The 20,529-nt window shown below is 40.4% G+C and overlaps 1 protein-coding gene across 1 annotated transcript in view; it reads right to left on the bottom strand.

Annotated features, from left to right (window-relative positions):
• Positions 1–20,529, bottom strand: part of vat1 (vesicle amine transport 1) — a 76,215-nt gene that overhangs the window by 5,138 nt on the left and 50,548 nt on the right. Inside the window, exons 3-5 of the mRNA XM_057860803.1 lie at positions 12,556–12,726; positions 10,903–10,992; positions 4,135–4,376 (exon numbers count right to left, since the gene is read on the bottom strand). Coding sequence (XP_057716786.1) covers positions 4,135–4,376; positions 10,903–10,992; positions 12,556–12,726 — 503 coding nt within the window. The remainder of the gene's footprint in view (positions 1–4,134; positions 4,377–10,902; positions 10,993–12,555; positions 12,727–20,529) is intronic.

The raw sequence follows: 20,529 nt of genomic DNA, 5'->3' as shown, positions 1-20,529 counted from the left end.
TCCGACCTGCATCACAGTTTAGCATTACCATTAAATTAAGCTGTGAACTTGCTAACGGAGTAGGAATCTGCTTAGGAAAAGTGTCCTTCTGTATGTGTTTTCTACTATGTTAACTTTAATTAAACTGAGAAATATAGTAAACTCTGCTTAGCTGTAAAAAAAAAAATTGTGTACCAAGGTTAACACCTTCTCTCGAGTTTTCATTTTTATTTTGCTTATGTGGTCTTAAAGCAGCCCAAAGGAGCTTTCATTTTTTGTTGGGTTTGGCTGTGCTTGTGGACAAAAGCAGTAGTTTTTCTTGAAAGAAGGCTTCATTTTTATTTATTTTTGTTATTCCCTGACTAAGAAGGTTTTTTTTTGGTTGTTGTAGTTAATTTATCTAGACAGACAATTTTGAGTGGTATTAAGACAAATGTTTATTTTTTTTTTTTTTGCGTTCCTGGATACTTAAGAGATGACTAACAATGTCTTGTGTATGTTAATATAATTTTTGTTCAAAAAAATGCAATTTAAATTTCCTAATAAAATCCAAACATTTATTCTGGAAGTTTTCCAAATGTTTCTTTGGTGGTTTTGAATCAAACGGTGTATCACCTGAACCAATACATATGCACTGCAAAAACCCACCTCCTTAAAATTGAGGGAAAAAAATGTAATTCCCTTGTTTTCAATGTAAATCTACTAGAAATAAGTGAAATTATCTGCTAGTGCTTCAAGTAAATTTTACTCAGATTTCTCGAAATAATACAATGGGGGCCCCCTACTGGCTGGGGGGCCTACTTCACCTGAATAGAAGATCCGCCTATGTATATAATTTTGATTTAAAACAAAGCTTCAACCTTCAGTTGTTGACGTATCCACTCCTGTTTTTTTCATAGCAAAATGTCACGTTAATATCTCATGGTGAGTCACTGATATGATTTTTAACCTTCGCAAATGAGCGCTCGCATTCTGCGCGATTCCACTTGTTGCGCTACCCGCCTCCGTCTCTTCGTGCCTCCTTTTCCGTCGTCAGTGGCGCGAGGCGGGCGGCGCACCTATCGACCGGCGCCACGGCAACGGGGCCATCTCCTAGCAACCTAAAGCCCTGACGACTTCCACGCACCGCGAAAAAGGAGCGGAGGGAGGAGGGGATGGAGAGCAACCGGTGGCTTTCTCGTATGTATGAATCCTTCGGGATGTGAATGAAGCCCCGTTCGAGGGACCGCGACATCATCGCTACAGACTGTTGTCTTTCTTTTTAAACATAGGGTTGGGACGGCGTGCTCCTGATGAAAAGCCTGGCGAGTGTGAGAAAAATAGATTTTGCAGCGACATTTTTTAAAATGATTATTGGAAAGGAATATCTTGGAGGCATTGATGAAAAGAATCAGGGTGTGTCATCTTGTATAGAACGCTTTTTCCTCTCTCTCTTTCTTCCCCTGTTGTCTCCTGCATCAGGGAGCCGCCCTTAGCCAGACACGCACACACCGACTACAGGGTGTCGCCATGGCAACAAGAGAAGGGGGGAAAAAAAGAAAGACTATAGGAGAGGAAAAAGGAAGGAGAGAGTGGAAAAACCTGGAGTTTGTGACAGATGGATGGCCGAAGAAAAGGATGAACAGCGGGAGGGTGTCATTTGGAAGGTCCAACTTGTGACCAAGCATCACGGTCCGAATTTGGCCTCTCTTACCCATTCATAATCCGCTTTTTTTGGCAGCTTTCTCCTCACAGACAGTCTGACTCTGTCTAGCCGAGCTTGAGACATTGGCTTCCTTGTAGCTTGAATGAAAGATCATTATTAATGTGTGCTCAGTAGGGTGCATTTTGTTTTTGAGCTCTTGACACTCTTACAGATAGGGGACCAAACTACTCAATCTTCGCCCTAGAGAGGGTAGAAATAGCGCCGGACACCAATTTTGAACCAAAGAGTCAATGGCGGACATTTTGATTTTTTAATTTTTCACATTAGTGCTGTAAAATAAGGGGTTAAAGTGGGCCAGAACGGTCCGGAACGCCATTGCGGTATAAGATTATTATTATTAGGGCTGTCAAACGTTTAACATATTTTAATCGAGTTAATTACAGCTTAAAAATTAATGAATCTCAATTCAAACCATCTCTAAAATATGCCATATTTTTTTGTAAATTATTGTTGGAATGGAAAGATAAGACACAAGACGGATATATACATTCAACATACGGTACATAAGTACTGTATTTGTTTATTATAACAATAAATCATCAAGATGGCATTAACATTATTAACATTCTCTTAAAGCGAACCATGGATAGAAAGACTTGAAGTTCTTAAAAGATATATGTTAGTACAAGTTATAGAAATTTTATATTAAAACCCCTCTTAATGTTTTCGTTTTATTAAAATTTGTAACATTTTCAATCAAAAAATAAACTAGTAGCTCGCCATTGTTGATGTCAATAATTACACCATGCTCACTCATTGTGCTTAAACCCATAAAATCATTTGGACCCAAGCGCCAGCAGAGGGCGCCAAACACCAAAAAACAAGTAACACGCGGACATTACACTGCTCTCATTTTCATCTGTTTGAGCGGGGCATGTGCGTTAATTGCGTCAAATATTTTAATGTGATTAATTTAAAAAATTAATTAACGCCCGTTAACGCAATAATTTTGACAGCCCTGATTATTATATTTTATTTTTTTCTTATGGGGAGGTTCAGAACATCTTACCTGTCAATGTGCACTTTTATTTATTTTTAGGGTTGGGCATCAAGCATCGATGGGACCCGGTTCTAACACTTCGATGGTCCCGGAACCGTTGGAATTTCAAAATCTCGAGTCCATGTTTCGATGCCCTGACCGCCGAGCGGAAAAAAATTGCTTCCGAAAACCACGAAGAAGAAGCCACACGAAGCGCGTGTTTGTGCAATGCAACTTGAATACAACCATGGACACGGTGGGGCGACGCTCAAAACTTTGGCTCAACTTCACTCAATTTCACCAGTCAGTCAGCTCAGAGCAACATTTGCAACACAACTATATCAGTGTTTTTCAACCGGTGCCACGAGAAATTACCCAATATCGCCTGTTTATTTTTGTTTTCTTTTCTTTACTTCGTCGGGAGGAGTTGCTGTCGGAAGGAAGAAGGAGGTAGAAAGTAGCTGTCGTGTGCAGATGAGCAAGGTTGCTCTTGTCGCGTTCAATAACTGCTCGGATTTCTAGCCATCGGCTACCTTGCTGTCCGCGACAATGTAGCACGTCTACTGTACATCATTTGATTAGACTCGTCAAGAGTCAGTATTCACCAAAGTGTCCTTTCCATTTTATCCATATGTGACGACAGTCAATCCTCCCCCTGTGTTTTATTCCAACAGACTGTCAAGGGCAGGAAGATGGCTGACGGCTAGAAATCTGAGCAGTTCTTGAATGCGACACAAGTAGCTATCCTAAATGTCATCCCAAACGAAACACCCGTCGCTTCAAAACAAGTCTATGGACTATTTTGTCCGCCTTTGTGAAAACAGAAACTTTTTTGAAAATATAATTTTTGTAGCAACTTATTTTTTGATTGAATAATAAAGACAAATATGTCCTACCCAAAATGTGGCCCAAATACAAATCAACATTACTTCAATCAAAAAAAGTTGCTCCAATTAAAAAAAAAAACAACAACAAAAATGCAAGAAAAATAGCTTTCACATGCATTTTTTTCAGTTTTAAATTTATTTCTGCATTCAAACATTTTTTTTTTAATTGAAGCGATTTTTTTGGTTGAAAATATATAGCTGAATTGAAGCAACTTTTTTGGATTGAATAATAAAGACACAAATCTAGCTCCATTTGGCTACGCCCAAGGGATACCATTTTTGACTGGAGTAACTACATTAGCACGACACCGGCGGGCGTACCATATTCAATGGATGATGATCTCGGCGAAAAGTATTGCCTAAGCAGCCTGATTTAGAATTCTCCTCTAGAATGATGGGAAACAAAAAACGCTCATTGTCAACTTATTATTACAAATATTCTTGTAAGTTCATTTTATTGCTGACTCAGCATTTCGAGGTCATCAACGTGTTGTGCCCCCCCTGCCCCAAAAGTCAAACTCCACCTATGGTTACGTGTACTGTATTAATTGTTGCAAAGCGAACGGAACTGGGCGTACGCTCACCTGCTCCAGGTGCCAGGTAGAGTCGATGCGGGGTTTGATCTTGCCCTGCTTGTAGAGTTCCAGGATGGCGTCCATGGCCTCGTGGATCAGCTCCGTCTCACCGTCCAGGTAGCCCAGGTGGAAGCCGCACACCGATTTGTTGCTCTGGATTAGGCTGAGCGCGTGGATGGAGAACTGGTGGTACCAATTCTTAGCCACAGCCAGCAAGTTCTTCTTCTGGCCCGCCAGCATGTTAGCGGCACCTGAAGGAGAAATGCTTTGTCATATTTCTTCAATAATTGCTACACGTGCACACTTGGGATTAAGATTCAGACACATTTGGAGTACACAGAATGTGCTCCATTGTTTGCTTTGGATAAGATGGACAAGAGGGTTCAGGATGAATGGACGAGGGTGGGAGTCAGCACGCGAGCATTTTTGCGCTTGGCGGAAAAGCCGGAGCCCTGTTCTCCGCCCACTCCCGCAGGAATCGTCATACAGGCCTTCCCACTCGCTACACACACGACAACTATGATATAATGCACTGTGTTTAATTAGCTGGGTCAAAAAGGGATCTGTAAATCATCTTGTTAAGCCATGTTTCACGCCAAAGAGCGGCATGACCTCAGCAAACAGATTTTCTTTGGAAGTGTCTTGGATTGGACACACAACAAAGAAGAGGGATGTTAAAAACCCTCCCAAAAAATGGCCTAATATATTAAATGAGGCTGACCCAAGTGGAAGAAGGGAGAAGAGACCAAGAAGGTGGAGGAGTATTTAGGCTCGACAGTCCGGAGCAATGGAGAGTGTGGAAAAGAAGTGAAGAAGCGTGTGCAGGCAGGCCGGAACGGGTGGAGAAAAGCGTCAGGTGTAAAGTGTGAAATAAGCGTTTCAGCTAAAATGAAACGAAAGGGTTATGAAACTGTGGTGAGACCAGCTATGTCGTTTGGTCTTCAGTAGGCATGTGCAAGTTACCGCTTTCAAGGTTTACCCAGGGGTGAAAGTGGGCGGGAACGGCCAGGAACGCAGTTCCGGTATAGGAATCAGGGCCAGAACACAGTTCCGGTATAAGATTTAGGGCCGGAACGTTGTTCTGGTATACGGTGCTTTGATTCCGCAAATAAGACTGCAACTGTGAAAACGCTATGTAAAAAAAAAAAAAAAAGCTGCTATACATGCATTTCATCTCCAAGAAGAAAACAATCTACAACAATCAGATTTACATACACAAGTGTTAACAACAAGCATAATAAATTGCTTGTGTAGCGTCAGCCGTTTCCACCGATATTTATTATTTATTTTATTCCACGGACGGCATGGAGGTTTCCCCAGCTGCTACAGTAATCAGTATCAGTAATCAGTAAAGTAATAAGTTTGACGATGACGAGTCACGTTAATGTGCGAATGCACGCAGCAAAGCAAAACGCCTGGACTCCTTTATCCGTTCAATTGGCTAACATACTAACATGTGGTCACCTGAGATAGTTAGCTCTGATTGGTTCAAATGTGCATGTTTTCTGAAACAGCAACAAAAAAAAAAAGCACAATGCAACAGAAAATGGATCAAATCCGAAAGAGTTAAGGTGGCTTATTTATCATATTTAGTTTTATTTACTCTGATGGGGAGCTTCAGAACATCTTAGCTGTCAATGTGCACTTTGGACTTATATATGTTCATTTATGTTAGGCTACTTCTTTGTTTCCTTTTAATTTAAAAGAGTCAATGTTTGCACGATCTTCAAAATATATTCCATTTCACTCTGCATAATATAAGTTATTTGTACTTATTTTTCTGAATGTATGTTACTTATATCTTTATTATTTAAAAAATGTTTACATTAACGGCGATTTTAATATACATCCTATGTTCTTAAGTAGTTAAAATTGAGATTTGGCATATAGTATGTGAGGAAATGAGGGAAAATAAAAATTAGGAGATGGAGGTTGGGGTTATAGCTGTTTTTGTTAACTTTTATTTTGCAAATCATTGAAAAAATACAATTTTGAATGAAAATCAGTTTTTGTATGTGTTAGAGAAATAACTGACCAAAAAGTGTTTTCTTTGCATTTTAGTAGTTTTGACCCCCTCCCCCACCAAAAAATAAAGTTCCGGCAAGTTCTGGCCTTAATATCTAAACCCCTGGCAACAAAAGTGAGTACACCCCTTAGAAACTACATCCCTAAATGTCCAAATTGAGTACTACTTGTCATTTCCCCTCCAAAATGTCATGTGACTTGTTAGTGTAACTAGGTCCAGGTGTGCATAGGGAGCAGCTGTGTTCAAATTTGTAGTGCAGCTCGCACACTCATACTGGTCACTGAAAGTTCCAACATGGCACCACATGGCAAAGAACTCTCTGAGGATCTTAAAAGACGTATTATTGCCCTACATCACAGGTGTCAAACCGATTCCAGAAAGGGCCAAGTGGGTGATGGATTTTGTTCCAACCGATCCCGTGCAGAGAGTTTAACCAATGAACTTCCTACTGAAACAAGCAGCACCTGACAAAGTTTAACTGATTCCACATGTCAAAGATCTGATTGGTGAAAAGGTGTCCTCTTCATTGGTTGGAAAGCAAACCTGCACCCACTTGGCCCTTTCTGGAATCGGTTTGACACCTGTGCCCTACATGAAGATGCCCCCCCCCCCCCCCCCCCCAAAAAAATAAAAGTTCCGGCAAGAAATTCTAACCACTTTCACCCCTGGGTTTACCGTGGTATGAAAACGTCACAGTTTCAGAACCACTCAAATTTTCCGTCATACGGTTTTAGCTATTTTTTATGTCCCAAAAATGCAGAGAGAAATCCGTGGCTTGGAGCAGCAGCTCACCCCCATCCTCCTGAGGTTTTTACTCTGTCGGTGACACTGCTGTCTGTCAAAACTACACCTGAACTTTTTCCACCCTCAAAAAAGTTGCTGGTATAGGAGTATTTTGGCTACCGAAAAGAAACAGGCTTAGAGGAGGAAGGGTAGTCGACGTGCAGGCAACACATCCTACATGATTTCACATGTATGTGATCATCATCCGTCACTTTACACAAAATTTAAGGTAGGTGAACGCTGTCATGAACGTTTCCCACTAACTACGAGAGTTCACTCCAGCGTGTTTCGTGTGTCTAGCAAAACAAATACTAACGCGTAAGCTTGTTAACGAGGCAAATAACGTGGCTAGTTAGCATGCCAAGACGGCTAACTAGTTTCTTCTCTACCATTCATCTACCATACTTTTGTCTTCCACCATTGTAAACAACTGTTCAAAATAACATTTTCATAATACAGCCTTTAGTGTTTTTTCTCTCTGGTGACTTTCTGTGTTGAGAGAGAGAGTGTGTGTGTATAATATGTAGTGCTGCAACGATTAATCGATTAACTCGAGTATTCGATGAGAAAAAAATATTCGAATTAAAATTTGCTGCTTCGAGTATTTGTTTAATTAAAGTGGCGTTGTAATAGTTTGTTTTTGAAAGTGTTTGCATTTAGTTTCATTGATTTGGGTGGATACACTGCCCTCCAGTCGCCTCATTTTACGTGGCCAAATCCAGCTGCTCCCTGTTAAGACCAACATAAGCCAGGTTTTTGTTTGAGCTAATGTTTTTTTTTTAATGCATTCGTAATTTAGTTTGAAGGTATATTTAGCCAATTTTGGTGGGAATATGTGTTGGAACTATTTGTTGAGAGCATTGTACACACACACAAAAAAAGTATTTTATAGCATTTAAGCTAGTGGTCTTTTGCTATGTAAGTTAGCCAATTGGTCTTTTGTTGTACATATGTAGAGCCTTTTATACTGTTTGAGGCCCAGCTCAGGTATTTTAATTTTTTCATGTTTATCCGATTACTTGATTATTCAAACTAACTAGTTCATTGATTAACTGACTACTACAATAATCGATATCTGCAGCTCTAGTGTGTTATCAAGCGTAATTAAATTATTAAGTAAGAAATAAGATTTTTTTAAAAAATAAGATCTAGAGGTTTTTGAGTGAAAACAGTAAAAAGGTTGTTTTTTTCCTAGTCACTTCTGAGATGCAATTGTTGGCTGTTTCCAACAATCGAAAATAAAGACATTGATTGACTGCAAATGGTTCAATATTAGATGAAATATCTTGTTTTCTCGTGTATATTTATAATTGCTCCTTACCTAAAAAAAAAAGTTTAATCCGATTACTCGATTAATCGATAGAATTTTCAGTCGAATACTCGATTACTAAAATAGCCGATTGTTGCAGCCCTAATAATTTGTAAATAATGATACAAGTCATACACGCGCTCTGTCTCTTACGCTCTCTCTCCATTAATACTCAACTACCGTATTGGCCCAAATATAAGACGGTGTTTTTTGCCTTGAAATAAGACTGAAAAAGAGGGGGTCGTCTTATATTCTCGGTCTAGACATTATACACATTCAAGACACTAGATGGTGCCAGATATCATTATCGTTCTGTCATGGCAGATCTCAGCTACTCTCAAGTTTAACCAGTTTGCATTATTTTATTGCAATGTTTTTCCTTATTCAGCTTTTTTTCAAGACTACAGTTACAGTTAAGGCCCAAGTACACTGCATGCGTGATCGTTGCGGTTCCGGTCCGGTTCAGTGTTGCCTGCGTGCCACGCAGTCCGTCAAAAACAGGCAAATCATACCGGCTGCTGCACGGCTGCGGTCCGCCAACTCCGTCCCCTCGTGAGCTCTCGCGTGATCGCGCGCGATCATGTGCCATTTAAATCAACGACAAACACACAGAGTCTGTAGTATGTACTCATCAGAGAAGCAGAGAGAGAGCACATTTTTTTTCTTGCATATTGATAATGTAACGTTTGCTAAGCGGAAGTTTGGCCGCGAAAACAACACACGAGCTTCAACGCCTTTTTCCTCTTTTTCTTTATTAACTTCCCGCCACCTCACCAATGCAAAAACAACAACTACAGTGGGGAGAACAAGTATTTGATACACTGCCAATGGGTTTTCCCATTGTCAGTGTATCAAATACTTGTTCTCCCCACTGTATTTACACTGACGCTATCTAGTCCACCAATCGGAGTGTCGCGCTGGTGCACCAGCACACCAATGACAGCCCCGCGTTGGTGCATAAATTAACCCACCGATGACAGCCCCGGCGACACTACAATATTTTATTTGTGTCTGTCTCTTAATTCCAGATTGACTGCATCATGTTGAGATCAGGGCTCCGTGTGTGGAGGGAAGGGGGGCTATTATGCCCTTGGTTGTGTCGGTGCGTTTATATCTTTGTGCACATTTAAAATTTATGGCACATAACATCTCATAGAGCTGTTATAAACAACTGATAAATAATCTGTCATATTTATAAAATGGATAGCGAATTATATTCGACATGAACTAAAAAAACAGCGTACTTGGAATTGGTGTCTCAACACTGCAGATTCATGTGGCCAGCGCAAACTGTTGTTTTTTCTATGAAGAGTCAAGTGAAATGTAGGAAAGAAAGAGAAACGTCTTGAATAGACCACCAGGTCGAAACTTGTGGGTGTCTCTTTTTTTTCTTTCGTCTCTTTTTTCTCTTTCGTACTTTCCCCCCTCGACTCTGTATACAAACCGAGATTGTTTGTACGCGGGGCACGAGAATTTCTGCAGTGGAACCACTTCCAGATACGCTGTCTTTTTTTTTTTTTTTTTTTTTTTGCTTAGCACGTCGTGTTTGATATCATTGCCAGAAAAACACACATAATAGGACACTTTGCAGTTTCGCTTTTAATGGTGTCCTTATAGTAATATCTGCTGCATGTATATCACTTTGTGGCTTTCCACCTCCATGATGAAGCGCTCATCATCCATTTTCGCTCGTGTTTAAACCGTGATTAGGCACCTGGGCTTTTGACGTCAGGCCCAGCTCCGCCCATTTTGCCGGATGCGTGTCCGGCAAAAATAGAAAATAGCCTATACCATCCGGCGGGCATGCGGCACGCCGGAGGTGGTTCTCAGTCAAGCCGGAGCACTGACGCGGCCGGTATACGTTGAACAATAGGATATAATGGGAACGGATTGGCTCCGGCGCTATTTTTTACCGGAGTCGGACCGGAAACGCAACGATCACGCATGCGGTGTACTTGGGCCCTTAGACTTCACTTTGACTGTTAATGCAGTTATTGCCATTTTGTTGTTCTATCACAATAGATTGTTTTATTTACATTTCAAAAACCAGAAGCCATTCATTTACGAATGCAGTTTACATATTTAAATGTTCAAATATTAAGATTTGAATGAGGCAAAATAACATGCTTTTTCTCTCAAATATATTGTTATAATAATTTGTTTTGGATGTACTGTAATTATTTTCTGTATGAAAATTAATTTGGTGATCAAAAAGTCTTTTTCAAAGTTGAATCTTGAAAAAGAGGGGGTCGTCTTATAATCAGGGCAGTCTTATATTCGGGCCAATACGGTAATTAATATTAATAGTAGTAGTGGTACTGTATGTGTTTTACATAAAATCATTTTGATCATATATTGTTTAAGTCCTTTATTGCTCTTGTTTTAATGTTGAGCAACTTGAGCTGTGGCTGTGGGTTTGAGTCGATAAGTTCTATTTATTTCAAAATTATTTAAAATATTTCAGTTATTTATTTTTTTTCATCTATTTATTTTAACATTATATTATGGAGTCAACTAATTTGCTGTGGCGACACAGAAAAGCCGAAAGGAAAAGAAGAATATATAAAATCATCCTTCTAAAGTGTGTAGTATAAATGTTGAAAATAGTTATTGAATTGATTCGATATCACAATACGTCTCCTGCATTGTTTTGACTGACCGTAAGTGATAAGTTTGCCCATGGGTTTAAGCAGGTTGTAGGCCTTGTGGGTATCCGATCCTCCAAGAGGGTCCAGCACGATGTCCAGTCCTAGAGTGAAAGACAAAAGTGCTCTCGATGGTGTTTATGCACAAATTACACACAAAACGAGAAAAAAAAGCCGTAGCACCAATGTTGTTTTTGGCAGCCCTTTTCATTTTCGTTTTAGTCTTTGTCTTTTGGACGATAATACTAATTTGTGGCAGTCATATTTTAGTCATCTCAAAATGTGTTTGTCTTCATCTAGTTTTTGTTGACGAAAACTCAAGACTAATTTTATCTCGTTTTAGTCGACGTTTACGAAAAATGTTTTCATTCGTAAAATGAAAAATATTTACTTCAAAAATAAAGGTTTCCAACTATTTCGAATGAACACTGGCAGACGAGCACGTATTGTAGTGTCTACAAGGACAACACCAACTTGGTGATAATACACACTCGGCAAGAAAACGGTATTATTTTCAATTAATTATACTAGGGCTGTCAAACCATTAAAATTTTTAATCAAGTTAATTACAACTTAAAAATTAATTAATCGTAATTAATCGCAATTCAAACCATCTATAAAATATGCCATATTTTTCTGTAAATTATTGTTGGAATGGAAAGATAAGACACTAAATGGTTATATAAATTCAACATACGGTACATAAGTACTGTAATTGTTTATCATAACAATAAATCAACAAGATTTCAACATTATTAACATTCTCTTAAAGTGATCCATGGATAGAAAGATTTGTAGCTCTTAAAAGATAAATTTTAGTAAAAGTTATAGAAATTTTATATTAAAACCCCTTTTAATGTTTTCGTTTTATTAAAAATTGTAATATTTTCAATCAAAAAATAAACTAGTAGCTCGCCATTGTTGATGTCAATAATTACACCATGCTCACTCATGGTACTAACCCATAAAATCAATTGGACCCAAGTGCCAGCAGAGGGCGCCAAACACCAAAAAAACAAGTAACAAGCGAACATTACACTGTACTGTCATTTTAATCTGTTTGAGCAGGGCATGTGCGTTAAATGCGTCAAATATTTTAACGTGATTAATTAAAAATATTAATTACCACCCGTTAACGCGATAATTTTGAGAGCCCTAAATTATACCCATGTATGTAAAAAAAAAATTGTCCAAGAGTTTAAGATGACACTTGCCATTAGCATTAGCCTAACGTTAACGTGAATGCTATGCTAATGCTACGAGTTACATTTAGTGTAAAGTGATCACTCAGCTCAGACCTTTAAAGACTCAAGCAAAATTACATATTCTCTCTGGCAATGATAAGAAAACAAATCTTACCCTATGTGCAAGCCTGGAGAGCAGCAGCACGTTACAAGAGTGACACAACCAGACACTGCTACGATGCAGGCTAACTACACATAAAATGTCACACATTTTGAACATGTGACGGAAACTATGGTCAGACGAAAACTGCCATGAGTTTTGTTATGTTTTAGTCTCCCAAAACACGTTTTTATCTCATTATCGTCTCGTCATCGTCATGAAAAAATTGTTTGTTGACTAAATATTTTCGTTATAGTCACCGCTGATAAAAACAACACTGCTTAGCGCATCAGTCAAGTCATCGGCTGAATCCACTCCCTCACCTTTGGGGCTGATTTTGCGGACCTCCTCCACGTAGTCCTTGGTGCGGTAGTCGATAGGATGCGTGACGCCCGCCTGACCGATAGCTTCGTGCTTGCTGGCCGACGCCGTGCCGAACACGGTGACGTCCTTCACGGTCTTGCAGAGCTGCGTGGCCGCCGTGCCCACGCCACCTTTAGGGGAACGCAGAATGTAATGGAACAATGAAATAGGTTTCTACTTGATGTGTATAAAAAGCTGCTACCCACCAATTTTTTTCATAAATAAGACAAACTGGAATATATAGTAAGCCACAGCTGTCCTCACTGTATCATAGGATATTTACACCAAAAGATATTAACCGGTAACACTTTATTTGACAGCGGCAGACTTTCATGAGACCAAATGAACCGCCATGAAGCTTTGAACCAGTTGGCTGCAAAGCTTTATTGCTTCAAGTAGCTTCATTTGGCCAAATGAAGCTCTGCTGCCACCTGCTGTCATCCAACATACCTCCTAGCATGAATTGCAGCGCTACAGATGTAAATTACAATCAAAATTCATGTTCTGTGCTAATTATTTCTTCAGTTACTGTTCTAGTTGTTTCATTTATTTCTAGTTATGGTGTTTGGTAACACTTTATTTGACAGTGGTGCCATAAAACTTTCATAAGACCATCATAATTATGACATGACACTGCCATGAGCAATAACGAATGCTTATGACAGTTGTCATCCGGCAAATTATCTCACTTTTGAATGGATGTAAAAGAGACATAAATGGAGTTAGTGACATAATTTGCCGGAATACACTAAATGACAACTGTCATACGCATTCATTAATGCCAATGATAATGTCTTCATGTTGAAGGGAATAGTATCTTTTCTCGTATTTACCGATCAACTGTTTGAATTACTCTAACACACCCAATATGAAATAAATAGCACTTATACAATAGTTTAAGGAAAACAAGCAGAATATAGGGCATAAGAGATACATGACACCTCCTTATCACGGAAGCCCAACGTGTGCGTCATACAACTGACTGAGCAAGATTGACTCTAACGAGGCAAGATATCTACAAGCCCACGTCTGCACCACCAATTCCCACAATCAGTTCTCCCGGACAGTCCAGAACGAATGGCGGGACGTCTTGTCCCAACACAAGGAACATCGCAGAGCGCTCGATATCTAACTGATAACACGACTGATAGGACTCCGAGACCCCTTTGACGCTGAGGTGGCAAAATCCACAACACTCGTTGCCCTGACAACAGTAACACCCGAATCCTTCTGTCCACAAACAGACAATAATCTTAAACAACGCCCAAGCACACCCTTCGCTGCCCACAGCCCGCCCCGCGAGAGCCTTCAAAAAGACTGAATGTTTACCTAACCATTGTCATTTTTTCTCGGGAACCTTTTGTTGACTTGTGACATGGTGAACTTGGAACGAGTCTGCCTCCTCGCCTGAGTCCGTTTGTTTCGCCTTGCTGTTTGATCGCTGTTGACCTGAACTTGTGTTTCCAAGCCTTTTCCAGCTTTCAAAATGGAGTCAGTACAAGGAGTTAAGACTAAGGGGCCATTTACACAGTGACTCTCCGAGAAGACGAAAAATTTCATGTTTGCATCTATATGGTTCCGTCGCCATTCAACCAATGTCGTAATTCCGCATCAAAACGATGTATTATTCATGCCAGGCCCTAGGGGGCAGTACAGATTTACAAGGCGACAGAGACTTTGACCTCCTCAGCCCGGAAGACAACATGCCCTCCCACTCCAAGCAATGGCAATTTTTTTTTTGTTCCAAAAGGCACAAAAATGGAAACATTCAACATAATTAAAAATATTATAAAAACAATAAATTAAAGCTGACGTTCCGCCATATTTGCCGTTTGTAATGTTTAATAGCACAGCTGCGCACGCGCATTGTGACATGTACGAGTGCTGACGTTATCGGCGCCGGTCCCGCACCACGTGAGCTTTTGATATATGTATGCTGAGCAAGCCCCCGCAATCGAATTCTTCCACTTTGGAGGCAGTATTCCATGGTTTGTGTCTTTGCCTTCCATCTTCACCGACACCATACGAACGCGAGGCCACTCCGCAACACAGTCATCGCGTCTTGGTGTCGCAGAGTCGCCATGTAAACTGCTCTTAAGATAAACGCGCAGAGTTTGGCCTTTTGGCCAGGTTGTCGGTGTTTCGCCGGCCCGGGTCGTTGGAGCAGCGCCAGCGCGGGTCTGGCTGGCAGGATTCCGGCAGTCTGGCTTAAAAGTCTGATTCCTTCAATGTCATAATTATGTCGGTCTTATGGCAGTCTTATGACACCGCTGTCAAACCCAAATAACCCAAATGACACCGCTGTCAAAGAAGGTGTTACCTATGAACCCAAATAAATCAACAAATAAGCCACACTCCATGGACTATAAGCCGCAGGATTTCAAATGAGGGAGAAAATGAACGGTTTACCGTCTGAAAATGACAGTACTACAAACGTCCTCATCTGTGTTTTGATCCATATTTAATGGCTTGCTGTTTCATTACATAAAGTACTGATACATACATTCCATTTACATGAGAAGTGCCATTTTGTTCTGTGCTTGTAGGTACACATAAATTGCAATGTTTTTATAATGACCGAAGGGAGCACAGTGACACACCGATTGACGCGTCACTGGATTTGTTTTTTTGGCACATTCAAGGAATCCCACATGTCTGTTTTCTGCCAGTCACACAAAAACAACATGTGGCACATTGGAGGCATTCTAAAAGGATTTCTGTTTTTGCGTTGGCTCTGTTTGAAAGAGCGTGTTTTCCAAGAAGTAATGGGTTCCTGATAAGTACGGGGGCGGATTGGTCTGACTGCAAAGGCCTTGAAGTCAAAAGCATCCGTAAAGGTCATTCATGCCCAACCTGATCTAGCTCTGCTCATCTTAGAAAGGCAAAGCCTTTCAACGAGCAGATGGTTATTTACAAGGTGGTTGCTCGGCAGCGTAGAGGAAACTGAACATACAGTATATATTTTCTTATATGGGTCTTAAAGGCCCATATAAGAAATTGCTCGACTTTATTCTTACATGAACATCTTTTTCTCCGCGTTTTTTCAGCGCACCGCACAGCCCGAACCGTTTGACCGTCGGCACCTGTCAAATAACGAAACGCCGGAATTTTTCAAATGACCCAAGAAATTCTCTGTTCGCCCGTAGATGCGAGTTAAAAAAAAAAAAAAAAAGTTTCAAAATGTATCGAGTCCTACGATTTTTGACCAAATCACATAATTTGCACATGAAAAATGCGGGGACGGTAAGGGGCATAAAAGTTGTATACAGAATTTAGCAGAAACGTACGGTTCTTCCAAAATTCGTCAAATATTTTCCCATTCGTTTCCAAACGGATGGCATTGACAGCCAGTGAAGTCCAAATTTCCCCATTCATTTTCAATCATTTCAAGCAGTGTCAAAATATCCAAAACTTTAACTCGTTTTATAAAAATATGGTCTGGTCACAATATAATGACATTTGCTGAAAATGTGTGTTGCTGTTTTTGTCAATTGGTGTAAATATTGAAATTATTGTGAATGAGCCAAGTTTAGTTGGTTGTCCGTTGGTTTAGTTGTTTTTGTCCGTTTTTCCTTTTTTCTTCGTTTTCATTGTGTGGACAGGAGTATCCCACGAGTAAGGATGCTGGACAGTGAGATCAGGGGTGGGATAAAATAAGTTTTTTCTTCTTCCCACTCCCTTTCGAGTGCAGTTATTTTTGTTGAATTATATTGTATTTTTTTTGTTTGTGTGTGCATGCTTGAAATAAAAAAGTTTCATCATCAATGGTATTTACGTTGCATTGACCCCCCATGTAACACAGATGCCAATGAGTGCTATGCACGTCCCTTCCATTGACGGTCATGTATGTCAATTCTAGTGAAGCCAATGTACTTGGATTCCATTGACACATATGTAAGTCGATGCCATGTACCTCCACATTTCCCGTTCATTTTCAATGGCAAAAAATCCTGTATCCCAAAATGAACAGGAAATGACCTGGCTTTCGCACTGTTCCAACTATCCGCAGTTCCTCGAACCTTTTGGGGGTGGATGACGTCATTTTGCGTGTTCGGATATGTAAGAACTAGGGAAGAGGAACTCGAATTCCGAGAACCATTTTTGCCCTTACTCTGAAGTGAGTACTTTCTATGGGGCCGCAGGAACTATATTACGTAGCCCTTTGGTGATTTGCTGAAATCAGCAGCTACGCCCCTTCCATACTCGCACATCTCGTTGAGCCCCATATTTAAAAAACTACCCTGCGGTAATTATCTGGGTCTTTTTCGGTGTTACTCAATTTTTGTTTTTTTGAATGGGATTTCTTTGGCGCACCGCACAGCCCGAACCGTTTGACCGATCGGCACCGCTCGGATATCGAAACGACCGGAATTTTCACACGACGCAGAGAATTTTTCGATCGACCCCGAAAATGTTTCCGTTCGCCCGTAATCGCCAATTTTTCACAAATTTTTCGAATAAAAAATATTTTTTTCAAAATGTATCTAGTCCTACAACTTTTGACCAAATCACATAATTTGGACATCAAAATTCTGGGACGGTGAGGGGCATGAAAGTTGTATACAGAATTTGGAAAAAATTTACAGTTTTCTGGAAATTTGCCAAAAACTTCCAATTCATTTTTAATGGGATGCAACATTGATTCAAATTTCCCATTCATTTCCAACGGAATTTCCAATGGAATTTACAGTGCATTGATGCCATTGAAGGCCATGTATATCGAATCTATTGATGCCAATGTACTTGGATTCCATTGACATATATGTAAGTCGATGCCATTGACGGCCATGGAAGTCCAAATTTCCTGTTCATTTTCAATGGCAAAAAAATTAATGTCCCTAAATCAACAGGAAATGACAAGATATCAATAGGAAGTGTCACCCAAATGTCCCAGATTCCATTGACGTATGTGGAAGTTGATGCCATTGACGGCCATGGACGTCCAAATTTCCCATACATTTTCAATGGCATTTACTTTAGGCGCCATGTTTGTCGATTCTATTGATGCCAATGTACTTTGATTCCATTGACGCAACTAAGTGGATGCCATTGACGACCACGGATGTCCAAATTACCCATTTATTTTCAATGGCAAAAAACAAATGTCCCCAAATCAACATGAAATGACCAGATATGACAAGGACACGACCCCCAAATGTCCCAAAATGACCTGATATACTAGGACACGCCCCCCCCAATAACCCCAAATGACCTGTTATGACCAGGGCACGCCCCCCAAATATCCCCAAATGACCTGATATGACCTGGCCACGCCCCCAAATTTCCACAAATGACCTGATATGACTAGGACACGCCCCCAAATTTCCACAAATAACCTGATATGACTAGGACACGCCTCCCAAATGTCCCCAAACGACTTGATATAGCAGGGACACGCCCCCTAAATATCCCCAAATGACCTGATATGACCAGGATGTGTCTCCCAAAGGTCCCCAAACCAACCTGGTTGGGGCTAGGATCTGTATCTCCACACAGCAAAGACCCAGAGTAATTTCTCCAGAAATTGCAGTTTCTAGTTACTGAAGGTGTTTCCCCTCGGACGCCGTAAGTGTCGGACATGACTAGTCTCGTTAAACTTACTAAGGGAGAAAGGTGAGTGAATAAATACATAGTTATGTCGACATTGCTGTACAGATATATTGACCTAGATAACACTGCAGAATCAGAAAATGTTGAATCTACATGTATGAAAATAAGATAACATTTCGCTGTGACAAAATCTAAGTTTTCAATCCTTTAAATGCTATGTGGTTGTGATGCATTGTTTCTATTCAAACAGAGCAAAACACATCTCTGCTAGCAAACCCAATTCCTGTTGCCTGTTGCCAATTCTTGTCGCGTACCAGGTAAGCCATGTTGCTTGAATGCATTCAGAAATGTTGACTTTTTTGGATCTTCTTAAAATTACATTAGCCAAATGTAAAGAGAAGACGTGCGATATTCGTATGGTTTATCTGAATTAAGGTTTAATCCAAAATATTCACACTTATTTTGATCTTGTGAGTAAGGACACAAAGAATCTTTATCGTCATTGAACTATAGGCGACGAAATTAAAGTGCCAAACCAGTTAGCGACAAAAGTATCATTAGTTAAGAATTCATATGTTGACACAAATCCGCTGCTATAAATTCCACATCAAACAATCGCTCCACGTTGGCGCAAAACAAAACGTGACCTTTTGTGCAGGCGCTAAATCAGCGCTCGGCCGACAGCTCAACAAAACAAGCGCGTGTCGAGCCATCAGATAACTTTGTACCGCGCCGGCCGGGACATGTAAACACCAGCTTCCAGTCAGAGGAACACCAAGACGCTACCTGTCCCTCCCTGCCCTGCTCTTGACTCTTGGGGGGAAAAAAAAAAAAAACTCTGTGTGTCACAAGACCGAGGAACGTTGCCAGGAGCCTCCTTGAATCTTTTTAACTGGCTTCGCTCGCACTCGTGCGCATATGTGCACATCAGAGAGTTTAATCTGGGCAAGTATGCGACCACTTTAAACACTTCATTTGCTCTGTAGGGTCGTCTCTTGGACGGATCCAATAATGGTCTGCCTTACCGCTCACTAAATCCTAACCTACACTAAGTTACAGTGCTGGCCAAAAGTATTGATACCCCTGCAATTCCGTCAGATAATGTTCAATTTATCCCAGAAAAAAATTGAAATTACAAATGCTTTGGTTGTAAGATCTTCATTTATTTTGCTTGCAATGAAAAAACACAAAAGAGAATGGATTTTTTTTTTTTTTTTTTTTAAATCATTATCGTTTTACACAAAACTCCAAAAATGGGCGGGACAAAAGTATGGATACCCTTTAAAAAAATCACGTGATGCTTCTCTAATTTCTGTAATTTACGGCGTTTGTTACGTACCTGTGGCACATAACAGGTGGTGGCAATAACAAAATCACACTTGCAGCCAGTTAAAATGGATTCAAATTGACTCAACCTCTGTCCTGTGTCCTTGTGTGTACCACATTGAGCATGGAGAAAAGAAAGAAGAGCAAAGAACTGTCTGAGGACTTGAGAAGCAAAATTGTGAGGTAGCATTGCCAATCTCAAGGCTACAAGTCCATCTCCAAAGACCTGAATGTTCCTGTGTCTACCGTGCGCAGTGTCATCAATAAGTGTAAACACCACGGCACCTCCCTAGATGTGAATGGAGAAGAAAAATTGACCAGAGATTTCAACGAAAGATTGTGTGGATGGTGGACAAAAAACCTCGGCTAACATCCAAACAAGTTCAAGCTGTCCCGCATACCGAGTGTACAAGAGTGTCAACCCGTACTATCCGTCGGCGTCTGAATGAAAAGGGAGTCTACCCAGGAAGACCCCACTTCTGACCCAGAGACATAAAAAAGCCAGGCTGGAGTTTGCCAAAACTTACCTGTGTTACGGTCCGCGAATGCGGAGAACAAGACTGGACCCAAAAGCAGACAACAGAGGGGAAGCGTTCGGGGATTTATTCATCACAGACAAAAGGGGAATAACAAAAGGGGTTCGTGACAAATAGGTCGACGGGGGTTAATAACGCGAAAACTAACCAGTGGGCAGAGAGCCAAAAAGACAAACAAAAATACACTCAATACCTGCACAAGGTAGAGAGGATTGCAAAACCAAGACGTCTGACAAATTAAATGACAAATACAAAGAGACTCGAAAGTAGTAGTTGTCAAATGGCGACCAGCAAACTACCGTAATTTCCCGAATATAACGCGCACTTTTTTTCCCCAAAATCAACTTGTAAAATCATGGTGCGCATTATAAACGGGTACATGGATGGAGACAGAATAAACAGATTTTTTTTTATTGACACGGCCACATTGTGTTGAAGAAACGTATGCGGCGATCCATTGCCGACCATTACGGTACGTGACGTCACCATTTTGTTTCGGTAGTACAGTGGTACCTCTACATA

Source organism: Corythoichthys intestinalis, chromosome 16 (genome assembly GCF_030265065.1).
Source record: "Corythoichthys intestinalis isolate RoL2023-P3 chromosome 16, ASM3026506v1, whole genome shotgun sequence".
NCBI lineage: Eukaryota > Metazoa > Chordata > Actinopteri > Syngnathiformes > Syngnathidae > Corythoichthys > Corythoichthys intestinalis.
This window is presented reverse-complemented; position numbering and strand designations above follow the sequence as displayed.